General features: G+C 49.3%; 5 protein-coding genes across 5 annotated transcripts; 3 read left to right on the top strand and 2 right to left on the bottom strand.

The window, feature by feature from the left end:
- Positions 1–1,534: 1,534 nt before the first annotated feature.
- TREMEDRAFT_65847 (uncharacterized protein) lies at positions 1,535–2,274 on the top strand (the record flags this gene model as incomplete). The annotated part of the gene is made up of 4 exons (XM_007007908.1): positions 1,535–1,577; positions 1,612–1,631; positions 1,858–1,915; positions 2,093–2,274. 4 exons carry the CDS (start codon positions 1,535–1,537, stop codon positions 2,272–2,274), a joined length of 303 nt encoding a protein of 100 aa, XP_007007970.1.
- Positions 2,275–4,396: 2,122 nt separating this feature from the next.
- Positions 4,397–5,444, bottom strand: TREMEDRAFT_23302 (uncharacterized protein; the record flags this gene model as incomplete). The annotated part of the gene is made up of 5 exons (XM_007007811.1): positions 4,397–4,465; positions 4,532–4,697; positions 4,840–5,174; positions 5,242–5,284; positions 5,347–5,444. Coding segments are annotated over 5 exons (711 nt in total), but the record flags the coding sequence as incomplete, so codon positions are not given.
- Positions 5,445–6,009: 565 nt separating this feature from the next.
- TREMEDRAFT_41061 (uncharacterized protein) lies at positions 6,010–8,437 on the top strand. Its single transcript, XM_007007824.1, has 7 exons — positions 6,010–6,122; positions 6,222–6,812; positions 6,981–7,075; positions 7,125–7,322; positions 7,402–7,730; positions 7,965–8,079; positions 8,192–8,437. Exons 1-7 carry the CDS (start codon positions 6,036–6,038, stop codon positions 8,415–8,417), a joined length of 1,641 nt encoding a protein of 546 aa, XP_007007886.1. The 5' UTR covers positions 6,010–6,035; the 3' UTR covers positions 8,418–8,437.
- Positions 8,438–9,295: 858 nt separating this feature from the next.
- Positions 9,296–10,339, bottom strand: TREMEDRAFT_57834 (uncharacterized protein). Its single transcript, XM_007007830.1, has 3 exons — positions 10,070–10,339; positions 9,467–9,937; positions 9,296–9,424 (listed from the first exon to the last, which is right to left on the bottom strand). The coding sequence occupies exons 1-2, from the start codon at positions 10,070–10,072 to the stop codon at positions 9,746–9,748; spliced, it is 195 nt and encodes a 64-aa protein (XP_007007892.1). The 5' UTR covers positions 10,073–10,339; the 3' UTR covers positions 9,296–9,424; positions 9,467–9,745.
- Positions 10,340–12,572: 2,233 nt separating this feature from the next.
- On the top strand, positions 12,573–13,841 carry TREMEDRAFT_65851 (uncharacterized protein; the record flags this gene model as incomplete). Its single annotated transcript, XM_007007909.1, has 3 exons — positions 12,573–12,593; positions 13,121–13,168; positions 13,206–13,841. 3 exons carry the CDS (start codon positions 12,573–12,575, stop codon positions 13,839–13,841), a joined length of 705 nt encoding a protein of 234 aa, XP_007007971.1.
- Between the last annotated feature and the right edge of the window lie 230 nt (positions 13,842–14,071).

Raw genomic sequence — 14,071 nt, forward strand, 5'->3', positions numbered from 1 at the left:
AGTTGGGGGAATGGATCAAGGAAGAAGGAAGAGGTATGGAAGGAAAGCTATTATACTCTCTTATGTAGGGGAGGCCTGATCCACTACAACAAGTATCAGTTTCCTCATGTTTTAGTTCTGCTCTGATGCCTTTGAGGCAAGAGACCTGAACCTTTAGTTAGTTATGTCATTCTCAGTTATGATGCCTGGTATGGCATGAGACCCAAGACTGCAGTACAGGTGGATTTAAGGCGAGCGTATGGTTCACAATGTGATGCGTGCTTTCTCGTGCGGTCCACAGCGTATTACATGCAGCACTCCGAGAATAGTGTGCAGTCTGTCTTTGCTAGTTAGAAAATGATAGGTACGCCGAGGATTGCGGTGATTTCCTACGCAGGACGGTTCAACCTGGTAGAAAGCCTGATTTGTCTATATAAATGTCACAAACATCGTTTCTTCTTCTCTACTGACCGACGGTCGACAAACCTCGGCTAACTACGTCGTAGTGGGGCGTCGTTGTCTCACTAAGACAGGGTACTCGTCGAGGAACTACGGCTAACTTCGCCGTAGTGATTCGTCGGGTGGTAAACTGATAAGATGATCGTCGATGAACTGCGGCTAACTTCGCCGTAGTACGTTGAACTGCTCGGTGGTAGCTCTCCTTAACTCGAAGGTTGTAGCTACTGAATATATCTCTCGCTATTGACAACAATCAAGGATCGCTGAAGAAGTTCAGCGATCTGTAAACTATCTATACTACTCCTCTCCTCTCATAGAACGTCTCTCAACTCCTGCACTGCCTCACGCTCAGTCCCCTTCGTTCAACTTCGCCGTACCTCGCCGTTCCTCGCCATATCCCCGATATCCTACTGTTCACTTCGACTAACTTCGCCTAACTTCCCTTGTCCTGCCCTCCCTCGGCTGCCTTCCACTAACTTCGCCGTAGTTCTCCGCTAGGCGGGGTTATCGTGACAAATCCCCCCTTTGGTTCTCGTAACTTCGTCGTAGTTGGTCTCAGTGGTTCGAGTGGAGGTTGGTGATGGTGGAAGGAGGGTCGGTGATGGTGGTTGTCAGGGATGTTACGATGTAGTTCGTGACAATAAACCCTACTGAGTACTTTGTAGTCTTCTTTAGTTTTTGATCAAAAGTCATTTTCATTGCCACCCTTTCTTTGAGTCCAGTCCAGTCCAGTCCAGTTACAATCACAGTCCAAGTCCTTCTGAGTCTAGTTAGACAAGCCAGAGACATTCCTTGGGTCACAGTCCCATTCCTTGTTGGACTCAGTCCTGTTATCATAAGTATATTCCTTGTAAATCCTAGTCCTTGTCCCCTTGCCCTTTGTCCTCTGTCCCAGGGTGGGCAGTATCCTTGACACACAGTCTACCCGCAGGCGTGACAGGTGACTAAGGTTGAATAGTGATCCGTTGTACAATGGAAGGAGTTGAGACGAGTTGAGTAAAGTTGACTGGACTTGAGTGGATGATATACATGCGGGATTTACAGAGATTCAAGGGTTATGACAAGCACCATATTGTTTTCCACTTGACACATTACTATGGCGAAGCTAGCCATGGTTCCTCAAAGAGTACCCTGTCTCAGTGAGACATCAACACCCTAGTACGACATAGTTAGCCGAGGTTTGTCGACCGTTGGTCAGTAGAGGAGAAGAATTGACCATTGTGACAGTGACCTCAAGAATGACACCAAGGTGATCTGATCCCGCCACGGCTGTCAGACCCTCAGACCACTTTGGTCTCCTCCTTTTGAGGCTTATGTCAAAGTACGCCTGTCCTCTTTGTCAGCTATCTTCCCATGTACAGTTGTAATGATCCTGCTTGTGAGGATCACCACAAATAAATAAATGTAACCTACCCGTAGGGCTGGATACTGTCGGAACTCTGTGATGTGGATAATACTAGTCAACAATGGATCAAAGGTCAGTAATGGTCAGTAAAGAGTGTATCAAGGAAACTAAAGAGGGTCTGAGAGAGGATGGGGAAAAAAGGAGGAGAAGAAGGAGGGAGAAGAAGAAGTGAGAAGAAAGACAATGGAGGAAGAGATCCCCCTCAGACCCAGCTTATATACATGATTGGGGTTCCGTAGTACGGAACAGCTACGCCATATTTTACGGTACGGGGATTATTACGGATTAGAAGTCCTCTAAGGAGAGGGACAACTTGTCTACGAAAAGAGAATAGGAGGAATAGGGTTCTTGCTAGGGAGGATTACAATAAGTATGAGATGAGTGATAAGGAGAAGGGAGAGGAAGGGGACTATGGACTACTCCTCATGTAGGGGACAGCCAGGTTCACTACAACAGTCCACGTCCTCGAACCCGATAGATTTTCAGTGATACGGAGTAGGTTTGCAGGAGATTTCATGCGACCCCGGTACCAGGTACCCGATAGTGTCAAGACTGAGATTATTGGGTTAGAGGACAATTCTTGGTAGGGGAGGAAGAAAGATAGGCCCGCGAAGCCAAGGGAGGTGCAATAGGCTCCCAAGAATAGGCGTGCACAAGGGCTTTTGGGACAGGACAGGCGCGTCAAACGGTCTCACGTGACCCAAAATTAAGTGGAGGGTTCACTTAAGCTTCCCTCTGTTAGGTCCCACAAGGCGATAGCTCAAAGCTCACACCGAGCTCATCGGGTTAGAGGACGCGGACTGTAGGTAACACGGTGAATAATGTCGTTGAGAAGATAAAGTGAAAGAGGCCAGCACGGCCGTAAGCTCCTATATCTCACCGACCCCTATCACCACAATGACTGCTGCCTATCCCTCGATTCTGATTCTTACTTTGACTCTTCCACCTCTCCATATCACCTTACTGACCTTTAGTTGACTTGTCTTTCACTTGCTTTGTCTACTCACACCTCTGGTGTGTTACTGGAAACAAGTGAAAACTGGACCCACCCGGGCAAGTACTAAGTAACGAGATGGTCAAACCGCAATTGGAATTCTTTGATACTGTCAGAATCGAGGAAAAGTCTGTAGGGCCAGATGAAACTGAGAGGTGAGTTCTTTTGTACTTTCAGCCGGTCAGTAGATTGCAATCATTGCTGATGGAAGGGTATTGGTACATGAGTATGTCATTCATTCCACTTTCGTCTCTCCTTCTTCCTCCTTAGTCTTCCTTGGTCCTCTACGACTTCGTACTACACTCAGTGCCGTCCATCGAACCTGTCACTTCAAAACAACCGACATATGGCCAAAACGGGCCTGCAGAGCTGCGCATCATATGCTGGGAGACTGATACTATAGTCTCGAAACTGGGAACTGTGTAAAGGTAAGTTCTCTCTCTTCGAGATCTGTCATCCAAGCCTTTATCCCCACTGAGAGGAAGATACTGTTCTTCGGTCCTGGTTATACTCAGAGTGATGAACCTAGAACACATGTCTACTGGTGAGTGCCATTTTCACCCAACGATATCTGAATGAGCCATGGTCATATCTATCCAAACTCTCGGTGGATTTGCTCTATCTCAAAGTCAATTGTCACGTTATAGTAATTAGAGTGAATTGATATGCATGGGCTTTATATAATGTGAGACTGACATACAGGGAAGAAGTCTATATTCTCGAAGGACGTCTATACGATAGGACTCTAGAACGATGGATTTCACCTGGAGAGTATTGTTGTCGACCGCCTGGGATGATACATGGACCTTATACGGCAGATCCGGAGGTGGTAAGTCTTAGACTTTCCATTCGGCGTCCCATCATCTTTACTCTCGTATTGCCTCATGTCATGTATCCCTCCAACCCATCGGCTTTTGACGCTCCGTAGGGAGGTTCTTCTCCGTGTTCTATCATCCACAATGATGAGAGCTAATCCGGAGGGCTGCAAACAGCTCGTCACTTTGACATACGACAAACCGACGTCTTGACACCCATGACGCGAAGCAGTAGTATTGCTCGGGTACACCTCAGTTCATTCCAGCATATAGACCTATCGAGCGTTCAACGTGAGAAAAAGATGCATGCCCTGTGACTTTCTTCTCTGGGCAAGAAGCCATGTAACTTGTGGACTGATGTGAGAGCTAGATGGGTACTGTCCCATCAACCACATCTACAATATCCAACACCCTCTCCACTTCCTTCCCCTGTGTCGTCTCTACAGCCGGCGAGTCCTCCAGCCTCTCCTGCTTGATATCCATCTTATCATCAGCAATGGCATTTTCCCTTGTCACACTGCCTGTTTCATCGAGGAAAGAAGAAACACTCGGAGCATATTGCTCTTCCTTCACTTCCAACCCCTCGAGGAGGTCCGGATCCATCTTCGCCATTTCCTCATTCTCATTCTCCAGATCCTCGGGTTTGATACTGGTTTCGGCGTCGTACTTGACCTCCACCTTTGCGCTCTCGCCAAATGTATATTCAACTGGCTTCCGACCGACCGAGTTGACGTTGGCGACTCGAGAGGGACAGAGTTTCTCTTTAGCGAGAAGACAGATGTCGCATCGGGGTCCAACGGGCAGACAAATGATCTAGATGTCAGAATATGACCAGCATTTCGTTCCGCCCAGCTAGTCGGGGAGAGAAGTATAACTCACTTGACCAAAACCGACAAGCATCGGATTGATTGGACGATGATATTCCATGGGTAGCCATGATTGAAGGTTCAACCTCGTTTGCTCGGGTGTGGTGGTTTGAGGTTTATGCCATCGAAGACGGTTTGTGATTCTGTGTACGTGGACGTCGACGCCTATTCCAGCGTTTCTGAAAGTTAACTCCCCTTCTTCTCTCCCGGTTAACGTTCTCTGTGATGATTCTGATGACAAGTAGAGAGGTAGGAAGAAGCAAAGGAGAAGGAAGAGGGGAGGGGACAGGGGGAGAAGATAAAGCACGACTCTCTGCTCACATGTCCCACGCAGCCTGCAAACACAAAAAAGCCATCTTCGGTCCGACACCTTTCAACTCGCACAACCCTTCCAACGTCTTTGGCACATCCCCTTTTTCATCCCCAGGGAACTCCATCAACCTCTTGGCTGCGGCTTGAATATACTCTGTTTTTCGACGCCAAAAACCCACTTTGTTGATACACTGGGATACCGTATCTGGGGATGCACTGTCGAGGGCAGCGGGAGTGAGTCCGCCAGGAAGGGTAGAGTGAAGGTTTGACACTGCTTGGGCGGTGACGGGATCTTTTGTCTGTGAGGATAGCATGAGGGAGATGAGGATGTGGAAACGGAGTGTCTGGGGGTAAGCTGAGGGTTATGATAACTGCCGGCTGTGGGGTCAATGTAGTGAGACGAGGACCTACTTTAGGATCAGCTGCACCGTTAATAGATGTTCTTTCGCATGGCCTGTTAGTCAGCCAAGAGGACATCAAAGCACATGGCAAAGGGAAGAAGCAGAGTAAACTCACATCTCGTCCACTGGAGCTACGATACCCTCCCTCATCCTTTTGATCAAATCATACTGTTCTTTCCATTTCGGCGGGGCTGGATGAGGTTTCTCCAATGCCATCAATGGTAGAGACTTCTTGACAGACTTGGGCGTCTTCGAACTTGTCCCCTCGACCGCTTCTTGCTTGACTGGGGTTCGGGAAGGTCTGGCTGTTCGTACAGGTGTAATCGGAGAAGCACCTTCTACCTTTCTCCTCTTGCGCACAGGAGTAGCCACATGGGATTCGATCTTGACAAGAGGCGGGGAAGGTGATAAGGGGGTGAGCGATCTGCTCCGTGTTGAGAGGGTCGGACCGGGGGATGGAAGAGGTGAAACGGGTTCACGCTTGAGAGTGGTGTTGGAGGGTGAACGAGGTGGGTCTGTGGTGTATAAGGTGACCCTAGAATTGAGAGCTGACCTTGTTGAACGTAGTGACATGGTTGTGATGAAGGATTGTGATGGACTGTATGTACGTGTAGAGTAAGTGCTTTACGATGGTGAGCAGGGTGGGTTGGGTGGTGAGCGACCACTTTCCCACGGTCGGTTCACAACACACTCTGCCGGTTTTCGGATCCGGATTCCTATTCTTGGCCAAAAATTGACCAACCCCACTGTACTGTACTCTATTTCACTCTGCATATGTAACATACATACGCAGCTCACCCCGTCATGGCATCTTCAGCATTCAACCTGCTCACCGCTGGAGGGGCCAGGTTTGACAAGAGACGTTTCAATGATGATATACGTCTTTTCACCGTCAGTGACCTCTCCCTCGCTACTTACTTTGTACCCCGCTTTCCTTCCTCCTGTCTTGCCTTGACCGACTCAACCTCGCTATCTTTCTCGGCTGACCAGCAGCCCTCTTCCAAATCCTCAAAACGTCAACGTACACAAGCTCTTCCTTCTGACCAACTCCCCACCTCCCTCGACGTCTTTCACGATCACACTCATCCTTCCAACCGTCCACCCGCATCGTCATCTAGCGAGGACGAACTGCCCCGACCACCCAAACAGAAGATCACCATCACCGGCTCTGACCCACTCCCAAAATCTTTACACACCAACATGCCGTCTCTTTTCAATCACCCACCTTCTCCGCTCACTTCGGCACAGGGTCAACCTCTTCTTACTGCTCTGAAAGCCGCTGGCATTCATTCGTTATGGGGCGTCCAGTGTGCCGTCGCCGGATCGTTGCTGGAAGGTCATGATACTCTTTGCATAGCCCCAACGGGATCAGGAAAGACATTAGCTTATCTACTACCCACACTGGTCAGGTTACAAGATCCTGTCAGAACTTTGACGGCCGAGGATAAGGGACAAGGAGTGAGGGCGATTGTTCTTGTTCCAACGCATGATTTGGCCGTTCAGATACATGGGGTGCTGAAGGTGATGTGTAAAGGGAGGAAGTGGAGGTGCTTAGTACTGTCCAAGGCCACGGAGATGGCAGTATGTGAGAGCTCCCCCGGGGTAGCAGATGTGACAAGCGGGACCGAGTCAGATGATGACGATGGTGGTAACGATCACAGTTCAGACCTCGAAGGAGAAGAACATGGCGAAGATGGTGAGGTGGATGAGGATGAATCATACACCAGCGCCGATCTCGACCAACCTAAGAAGACGAGAAGGGCCGGACTAGGGATAGACATTTTGGTTGCTACTCCGGAACGTCTCCATCACCTCATCAACGAGCAACGTGTCTCTCTTGCAGAGTGAGTCTCCCTTTGCAGGAGTGTTGAAGGAATGCTGACTGACGTTCAGAACAAGTCATATCATCCTGGACGAAGCGGACCGACTGTTGTCACCAGATTTCTTACCCCAAGTCGAACCCATCGTCGAGGCTTGTACTCATCCGAAAGTGCAGAAATGTCTCTTGAGCGCTACTATACCAGCTGGGGCGGAGGCTTTGGCTCGAACCTGGCTCAGAGAAGGTGGAGTGAGAATTGTGGTAGGCATAAAGTGGGCAGTCATCTCCTTCCGACCTACTGGTCTTTGATCTGTCCTCAAGCTTGGTGTCACTAGAAGCTGATATAGATAGAGACTCCGCCGTCACGACCGTCGACCAATCTCTAGTATTTACAGCAACGGAATCTGGAAAACTCATGACCCTCCGTCAACTCATTTCATCCGGCGACCTCCCTTACCCTTCCCTGATCTTCGTTCAATCCATCGAGCGCGCAGAAGAACTATGCAAAACCCTCGCTCTGGAAGGTGTCAAGGTGGATATGGTACATGGAGGTCGGAGCAGGACCAAAAGGGAGGAAGCTGTGGTAAGATTTAGGAAAGGAGATGTATGGATTCTGGTGGTCACCGAGGTACTCGCACGAGGCATGGATTTCAGAGGAGTCAAGGTGGTGATAAATTACGGCAGGTTCAATCCTCTTGCTTCCCACAATCTATTCTCTCCCGATCATACCTTGACTTGTCCCTTCCTCGCGACATTGACCATCCTTCGCATCGCCGCTCACGTTTCCTTCGTCTCTCGACAATGCTAATTCGGCTCCGTACAGCATCATAGAAAGCCTCCGACTGCATTCCGCCCAGTTTGCATCCTCTTTTCATCTCTTGCCAACTGCAGTGAACAGCGCAACTGACAAGCAGATTTTCCGCAAACGGTGCAAAGCTACATCCATCGTGTAGGTCGTACCGGTCGCGCTGGTAGGCCAGGAAAAGCCATCACATTTTTCAGCCACGAAGATGGGCCGTATCTCCGAACGTAAGCGCTTCCCCCACGATCAACTTGCATCCTCGTATCCTGTCCCCCACTGTTGTCCTTCCCATTCTCCATCCGCTTGTAGCATGGTTCGGAACTACCAGCTGACCGGCAGCATTGCCAACGTCCTTCGTTCCTCCGGCTGTCCAGTACCCCAATACATGCTCGATCTCCCTGCTCCGTCAAAGAATCAAAAACGTCATCTCGCCAAAGTGCCAGTAAAGCGAAAGTCTGTCGGGGGAGGCGGGCGGGACGTGGGCAAGGAGAAAAGTCAGAAGAAGAGGGAGATGAAGGAGGCTTCGAAACGCAAACGAGACCACCATGTAGAAAGCGAATCATGAAACAGACATGGAGCAGGTATGACATGTTTTATGACAGTCGCACGCACCATTCATGTCGGCATACGAATGTTCTAACAATCTTGCGAAATGAGATGGGACACGGGGTAAAGTGAGAGTCCTTTGAGCTTCTTCGATGTGTCACACTTGCGAGTGGGATTCCTTTTGTGTGATTGAGCGAAGCTGACTGAACTCCCATGTCTTGAGGAAGATACAAATAACGGGTTGACCGTCTCTTACAACACATCACTGATAGCTTCTTTTTTTATACAGCCTTGACCACGACATTTCTTACTGACATATATAAACGTTATTGACCTGTCCATAAGATGACCGACAAGCAGTCCACATCAAGATGGTTTAAGGCTCTCAGTCTATACCGCGATAAAGAACTTACCTCTTCTCAATTGTTGACCAAGAAACTCTCTGAACCCGCGGCGTCCTACCCGACTTCCTCGCTCCGTCCAAGCACGACTCCCCACCACACTGGTGCCAGCCAAGAAGAGATTGCGGTCGAAGGGGACCCCTCTGGTGTAAACTGCACGAGCCCCGGATCAGTAGAGATAACCATGGTACCATTTGGTTCAGATGGTTTCTTGGTCGATGAACGTTTGGTGGAGATGATGAAAAGTCAGTACCCCAACGTCATTGTCATGTTCGAAGGAGGTTGCTAATGATTAGAAGTTATCAAGGACAACGAAGAGGACTTTGCCAGTGACTGCGATCGCAGCTATCACGGTGATTACGATGACGACCACCGTGCCGATGTCAAAGAAAACTCCATCCATTCCGAGGAAGGGAGTAAAGAAGATGATCATCAACAAGGGGGAAAGGAAAAAGAGGGCGATTTTCAGACACTCGCCGAAGGTTCCACAACTCTTGACACAAGTAGAATGACTATACAAGAACGCTGCGATCCCGTTCTACTAGACGAACGATTTTGGTCTTTCCTTCAGGACCCCAGCTTGGTCTCCCCGTCAGTCGCTAAAGAGTTTAGCAGTGCCGCGCAACGTCTGGTCAGAGATGCAAAGTCGGAAGAAGCAAATGCCTACTATTATGGTCTTCATCTTCTCGCGAAGAGTTTTGAGTATAACCGTGTTACACCTGAGTTCACTGCAGGTGACGAAGGAATATAAATGGAGGAGTTAGGATGGGCAACTAACATCACATTGCTCAAGGCGAGTGTGGGTCAGCAAATGTGGATGACCTACGAGGAGGGGTCATAGGAGGGAAAGAGTATGAGACAAGTGGGCTCGGTTCGAAAATGGAGGAGGACGATGCCATGGGAGGAGTGGGAGAGTAACAGAGGATTTATCCCGGCGAGGTCGGGGCTATGCAGGATAGGTCGGGGAGGGGTGGGTCAGGCCGAGGGAACGAGGTAGAGGGATCATGAGAAAGACGTTTGATTCGGCCGAGATCGAAACAACGTATAAGGCGAACGAGGTAGACGGAAGGGAGGGGAGGTAGGGGAAGGGAAAGGGAAAGGGGAGAGGGAGAGCGAAGGCGAAGGCAAAGAGGCGAAGCTAGAGGAGTGAGCGTTCTACCCCCGGACGAGATAGAAGACACCATCTAGAGACGCGAGACCTACGAGATGAAGGGAGGAGATATATACGTCACCCAGAGGAAAGTGAGAAAGAGGGAAAGAGGAGACAAACCATGATTCGGCCGGACCAGAACATCTTAATCTCCCACGTAAAACTACCAGTCCGGTCCGGGAAGAAGGGAGAATGTACAGCCTCAATATGACGTTTAGTATCATTCACACGCCATGACGGAATCGGTGGCGAGACCCAGTAGATGGAGCGACTACTTTAAGTGAGCTGAGAACCCGTCCAACCCTCAAAACTCATCTTACTCAATCCACACGGTCCCTCTGATCAACAAGACCCTCGCACAAGCTCAAGCCAATTTCCTGTCAAGACAAGAAAGATGTCGAATGCCGATTGGTCAACCAGGTGGGGGCCACATCTTGACTTGGAAGAACTGCTTGCACCTCCGGATACACCAAACAATGGAATAAAAGCGTGGATACAGGAGAGAACAGATCAATGGGCTCAGCGGACCAGTGCTGAAGTGACCGCTCTGTTTACTGGGTGGGGTGCAGCCCAATCTTCAGAAGGTGCTACCTCACCAGACAGCTCCACAGATGTTACAAATCAACCTGTCAGGCCTCACTCCAAGCACCCACTGGGCTCTCCAGCAGGCCCCCTTTCACCAATGGTGAATCCCTCTAGTCCTGACTCCTCCACTGAACCCCCACGTGTTGATCCATATCTGCCTGAGGCCAATGTACTTAACATGAAGGCCTCCTCCATTGCCCATCCTGACAGTAATGACAGTAACATTGCCTCAATGCCTGAGCCCATGATCAGAGAACCATCTTCATCAGAGAGCCACGATAAAACATCAGCATCTGGGACTGGGCATAGCACACCTGCTGCTAGCTTGCGCTCAACCTCACCAACTACAACACAAAGACCAAGGAAGACAAAATTTAAGCACCAAAATGGATCAACCAAGAAAGGGGTGGTCCTGCTTAATTCCGACAGGGGCTCGGACAAAACACCGACCCCAGAAGAAGTACATGCCAGGGAGAAGAAGAAGGCAGCTAAGAAACAGAGGGAACTCACTGCAAGAGCTGAAAGTCAAGCAAGGCAAAGCAATGCTCAAAGTAAGAATGATGCTGACATGGCATTCCTGGCTAAGGCAATAGAAGAAAAAGCAGTTGAATCTTCTTCTGTCAACAGCAGCACCCCCTCTGTCAGTTTGCCCACAACCTCCCAGACCCTGCCAAAAAAGCAAATGACCCTGTATCTTGATTACAATAGACCTGTGGCCACATTACGTTCACTCATAGATATTGCCAGGCGGGGTGAACAGTTTTTTGGTGCACCTTACACAATTGAACCTTGTGAGAAATTGACTTTTAATCTAGCAAGTCTATATGTTAAATGTGGGGCTGTTTTCTTTTGCCTGACACATATCTCTGATCCCTTGTTTGACAGATGGAGGGAAGTATTGTGTTCAAGCCTTTGGGCAAAACTTACAGATTCTGGTGTTCTCACACTTATAGACAGTATGGGCTGTGTCCCAGCTGTGACCACAAAGACAAATCAGAGTACTTTTGGCAAACCAGCACCTGTTGACAGTGCAATTAGATTTGTGTGGGACCTGACAAAGGACCTTGATCCAGCATCTAAACAAACATTGTCTGTCATGCGTCCAGAAAGTGACCTCCCAGAAGGGTATGACCGTGATGCCTTTGAGGCCCTGGCAAGCCAACTTGAAATCACAGCTTACCTTCCAGAGGTAAGGTCAAAACATAACAGTATTGGGGACACAACCTCTCCACCACGTTTTCGGACAGTCATGTCATTGGATGAAATGAGGGAAGCTATTTGGCGGACATAAAACTCTACACATGACTAAGCCTTACACACTTCTTCTGTCTGATGGTCCACAAACCTTGTGTAGTGGATCGGACCATCCCCTACATAGAAGAGACTCTACTATCGATCATCTGATAGTACCGCTCTCTCATATCATGTCCTCATGCTTCAACAGAAGCGTAGCTATCCTTCCATAGTACATAGTTCTCTTATTTCATAGTCTCTCTTACCCAAACACACCGTTGTCGCCCCGTCAACGCTGCATCCAATGTCAGCTCATTCATGCATATAAGCCGGGTCTGAGGGGGATCTCTTCGTCCATTGTCTTTCTCTCCCATCCTCTTTCTTCTCACTTCTTCTTCCCCTTTCTTCCTTTCCTCCGTCCTCTCTCAGACCCTCTTTGGTTTCCTTGATACACTCTTTACCTACATCTACTGACCTTTGATCATCACGGACTGGTATTATCCACATCACAGAGTTCCAATTCAGTATCCAGCCCTATGGGTAGGTTACATTTAATTATTTGTGATCCTCACAAGCAGGATCATAACAACTGGGGTGCTCACCCGAACCTTTCTGTCTTATGGTTTAGTGCTAGCTCAACTTTAGTCATTGGCTGTTTGTCATAAATCTCGAATCTCGGTCGCAGCACAAGCAGTTTATAAAGGGTCTCAGCTCATACTATGAGCTGAGCATTGGACCCTTTAGTACAAGGGCTTGGTGCACGTCACCCTTTAGGCGTATGCATTACAGAATGCTCAGCTCCACCATGACCAGGGTTCAACTCCCTGTGTGTGCACATTCTCGAACCCACTTCTTTGTGGCACACAGAGGCTTGTGGCAGTGCCACATTCTGGGATCTAATTTGTCATGGGAAAATCCGTAGGAGGATTTTCGGTTCAGACATTGCTGGCTGCTGGGACATCAGCCCTTGAGGGGGAGCTCCTGTCATAAATCTCGAATCTCGGTCGCAGCACAAGCAGTTTATAAAGGGTCTCAGCTCATACTATGAGCTGAGCATTGGACCCTTTAGTACAAGGGCTTAGTGCACGTCACCCTTTAGGCGTATGCATTACATGTCACGAACTACGTCGTGACACCCCTAAATTCCACCAACAACGACCCTCCTTTGACCATCAAACCCCCATCATTTCTCAACCTCTTCGGTTTACACATACCCTAGGACATCGGAGACCGACTATGGCGAGGTTAGGCGAAGTCAGGATTGGGGCAGGGATGGAGGGAGCAGAGGTACGGGGAAGTTAGGCGAAGTTAGACTGGGCAGGGATAGAGGGAGGAGAGGTACGACAAAGTTAGGCGAGGTTAGAAGAACGGGTGCTCGGTGTTTCGGTGAAGTTGGCCGAAGTGTGTCGAAGCGCGGATGGGTTGGATGAATGTCTAGGGGTGGTGGATACTATTAGCTGAGAAGATCGCTGAAGTTCTTCAGCGATCCTTGATTGTTGTCAGTAGTGAAAGATTGATAGAGATAGCTACACCTACATCGAGATACATCGCCATCAGAGAAAACCCCCCAGATAGAGTAACTTCGCCGAAGTTACACCCCTTTCGATGTCTGCGCCCTCCTGTTTGGGTGAGACATCGCCACCGAAGAGACAAGTTAGCCGAGGTTCGTCGACCGTTGGTCCATAGAGAGAAGTGTACGACGGCCGTGACAGTATCAAGGATCGCTCTTACCGACGACCCGTGCGAACCTCGGAGAAGTAAGAAGATCAGATGGAACCAGAGAGACGAGTTACGCGAAGTTCGAGTAGGGACAGGGAAGCAATGGAAGAGAATGAGAGGAGAGCCCTGGAGGAGCTTAGTAAGGCGATGGGACAACATCTTGGGGGGGAGGGTAGCAGTGGGGAATCAACACAAGGAGATGAGTTCGTTCCACCTGTACCCTCTCACCCTGCTAGTCCCCTCTCTGATCCCATTCCATCTGTGGGATCCCCAATTGAATCTGAACGAACCCCGCGGCCTGGAAGAAACACTGGAAGCGAGGGGAACTTTGGAGAAGAAGGGACACAGTCAATGATGTTGACCATGATGAAGTTAATGGCGGACATGAACAGAGGGATGTTGGCCGAGAGGAGGCGTAGGGAAGAACGGGAGCAGAGGAGGGAGAGAGAAACGGTTGGGGGGATTGCAGAGGGGATCTCAGAAGGAGTGAGGTACGCCTTGGGACGCCAAACTTCGGCGAGCCCAAGTGTAGTCAGTGAGAGAAAAGGGATAAAGCTGCCTAACCCAGATCTCTGGAGAGGGGAC

The sequence above is a fragment of the Tremella mesenterica genome, assembly GCF_000271645.1.
Source record: "Tremella mesenterica DSM 1558 unplaced genomic scaffold TREMEscaffold_16, whole genome shotgun sequence".
NCBI classification, from domain to species: Eukaryota; Fungi; Basidiomycota; class Tremellomycetes; order Tremellales; family Tremellaceae; genus Tremella; species Tremella mesenterica.